At 41.6% G+C, this 2,401-nt stretch overlaps 1 protein-coding gene across 1 annotated transcript; it reads left to right on the forward strand.

Annotated features, from left to right (window-relative positions):
- Positions 1–213: 213 nt before the first annotated feature.
- LOC139521617 (uncharacterized) lies at positions 214–1,797 on the forward strand. The gene is made up of 2 exons (XM_071315094.1): positions 214–1,455; positions 1,513–1,797. The coding sequence occupies exons 1-2, from the start codon at positions 214–216 to the stop codon at positions 1,795–1,797; spliced, it is 1,527 nt and encodes a 508-aa protein (XP_071171195.1).
- The last annotated feature ends 604 nt before the right edge of the window (positions 1,798–2,401 follow it).

The following is a 2,401-nucleotide window of genomic DNA, read 5'->3' on the forward strand; positions in this document are numbered from 1 at the left end:
TGGATGTACCATTTCAGTTATCTTGTTTGTCATGGGAATGAATATGATTATTAAATCTGGAGAAAGAGAAACTAGAGGCCCGAAAACATCAACTGACATCAGGCAACCACCAAATAGAGGGTTCATGTACGATTTAACCATCACTACAGATACCCATGTCCAGCCTAGATATGGGTATAAAAGGCCTTGGAAGAGACAGTAACATGGGCAAGGATGTCTTTCAAGCCAAAGAAGTCTAGAGCTCTAATTATAAGGAAAGGGAAGAGAACACACCAAGTCGAACTGAAGGTGCAAGGAGAAGTCATTCCATCAATAATAGACAATCCCATCAAGTGCTTAGGAAAATGGTATGATGACTCTCTAAGTGACAAAAACAATATCAAGAGAATTGAACAACAGGTTTCAGAGGGAATGAGGAACATCGACAAGACAGGTCTACCAGGGAAATTAAAGGCATGGATATACCAACATGGACTCCTGCCAAGGATATCATGGCCACTTATGCTGTATGAAATAACATTGACAACAGTTGAGAAGCTTGAAAGAACCATCAACAGACATCTTAGGAAATGGTTAGGTGTCCCTCCAAGTTTTACAACTGTAGGACTGTACAGCAGGACCACAAAGTTGCAGCTACCATTTACATCTCTAGTGGAAGAATTCAAAGTTAGCAAAAGTCGCCTTGTGATGACACTGAAAGAATCTAGAGATGACAAAGTAAGAACAGCAGGTGTCCAAGTAAGAACAGGACGAAAATGGTCAGCATCAAAAGCAGTTTCAGAGGCAGAGAGTAGATTGAGGCATAAAGATATTGTTGGAACAGTGGCAGTAGGACGACAGGGCCTTGGTACATCAAAATGTTGCTACTGGAAGAACGCTAACACCCAAGAAAGACGAAGTCTTGTCCAAAGAGAGATAAAATCTAGAGAAGAAGAAAACAGACAAGCAAAGACAGTAGAATTAGGGAGCCAAGGTGCTTGGTCGAGATGGGATTTGGAACAACGATCCCTTACATGGTCAGATATATGGCGATATCCGCAATACCAACTGCAGTTCCTTCTGAGATCAGTGTATGATGTGTTACCAACACCTTCAAATCTGCACAGGTGGAAACTTTCAGAAACAACAGACTGTCCCTTGTGCGGAAACAGAGGAACTCTACAACATATTCTTTCAGGGTGCAATATCGCTCTTACACAGGGGAGATATACATGGCGACACAACCAAGTACTCCGGGAACTTGCTGAAGTGATAGAGAAACAGAGGAAAGATGCAAAACACATTAGAGACAAACCTATCAAGATCCAGTTTGTGAAGGAGGGTGAAGTAGGCCAGAAAAGTAAAAAGAACATATCAGGAATGCTTAACCAGGCGAAGGATTTGCAATTAGAAGTTGATCTAGGAAAGAAGATGCGATTTCCTGATATTGTACCAACTAACCTAAGACCAGACATGGTACTTTGGTCTTCAAGCAGTAAAAAGGTAGTAATCATAGAGTTGACAGTTCCCTAGGAGGAGAGATGTGGCGAAGCAAATGAAAGAAAGAGGGCAAAATATGATGGACTGTTGGCAGAGTGCAGAGATAGAGGATGGCAGACATGGAACTTTCCTGTTGAGGTTGGCTGCAGAGGCTTCCCTGCACAGTCAGTTTGGAGAATGTTTTCTGCAGTTGGAGTGACTGGCCAGAATAGAAGAGCAGCAATCAAGAAACTGGGCCAAGCAGCAGAGAAAGCATCTTGCTGGATATGGATGAAGAGAGATAGTAGTAGCTGGAAACCCACCACCAATGCGCAGTGATTGATCACCACTGTGGACCCCCCATCCTGAGAGTGTACCGAGCTAGGGGTCGAAACACATGATGACGGATGGCCTCGGCTGAGGACATTGGCGGTTTTTGCAGTAATTCCACCAGTACTGTATGTAAGTAATAGTTGAAGAGCATTCAGGACCACAATTCTTAAAATTTTTGCCAAATACAGCTTAGGTAATCTATTCCTGAGGTAGAATAGCCTTAGTATTTCAAAAATTCAAACGTTTTTTAAATAGTTAATTTATTAATATGACCATATCAATGATAATTCAAGTTGGCACACGCATAGAAGTGGTGAGTACTGGGCTGGTGATACCCTCGGGGAATCAAAACTCCACCAGCAGTGGCATCGACCCACTGGTTGTAAATAAACTCATCATAGATACTAGGATTAAATTTTGTATTTACGCCGGACGCGATTTTCGTCTACAAAAGACTCATCAGTGACGCTCGAATCCAAAAAATTTAAACGGCCAAACAAAGTATCAAGTTGAAATTCCGTGAAAAATTATATCCTAGAACGGAAATTTAATATGCACTACAATTGTTTTTAAAGGTCAAAATATAGGGCTGTGCGGCATATTTTCAACA

This window comes from Mytilus edulis, chromosome 4 (assembly GCF_963676685.1).
Source record: "Mytilus edulis chromosome 4, xbMytEdul2.2, whole genome shotgun sequence".
Classification (NCBI taxonomy): domain Eukaryota; kingdom Metazoa; phylum Mollusca; class Bivalvia; order Mytilida; family Mytilidae; genus Mytilus; species Mytilus edulis.

Excerpts from the sequence above, each read along its gene's own strand:
- LOC139521617 (XM_071315094.1), top strand. The coding sequence starts at position 214 with ATGTCTTTCAAGCCAAAGAAGTCTAGAGCTCTAATTATAAGGAAAGGG. Across the intron at positions 1,456-1,512 it reads CTAACCTAAGACCAGACATG|GAGGAGAGATGTGGCGAAGC; the intron begins GTACTTTGGTCT and ends ACAGTTCCCTAG.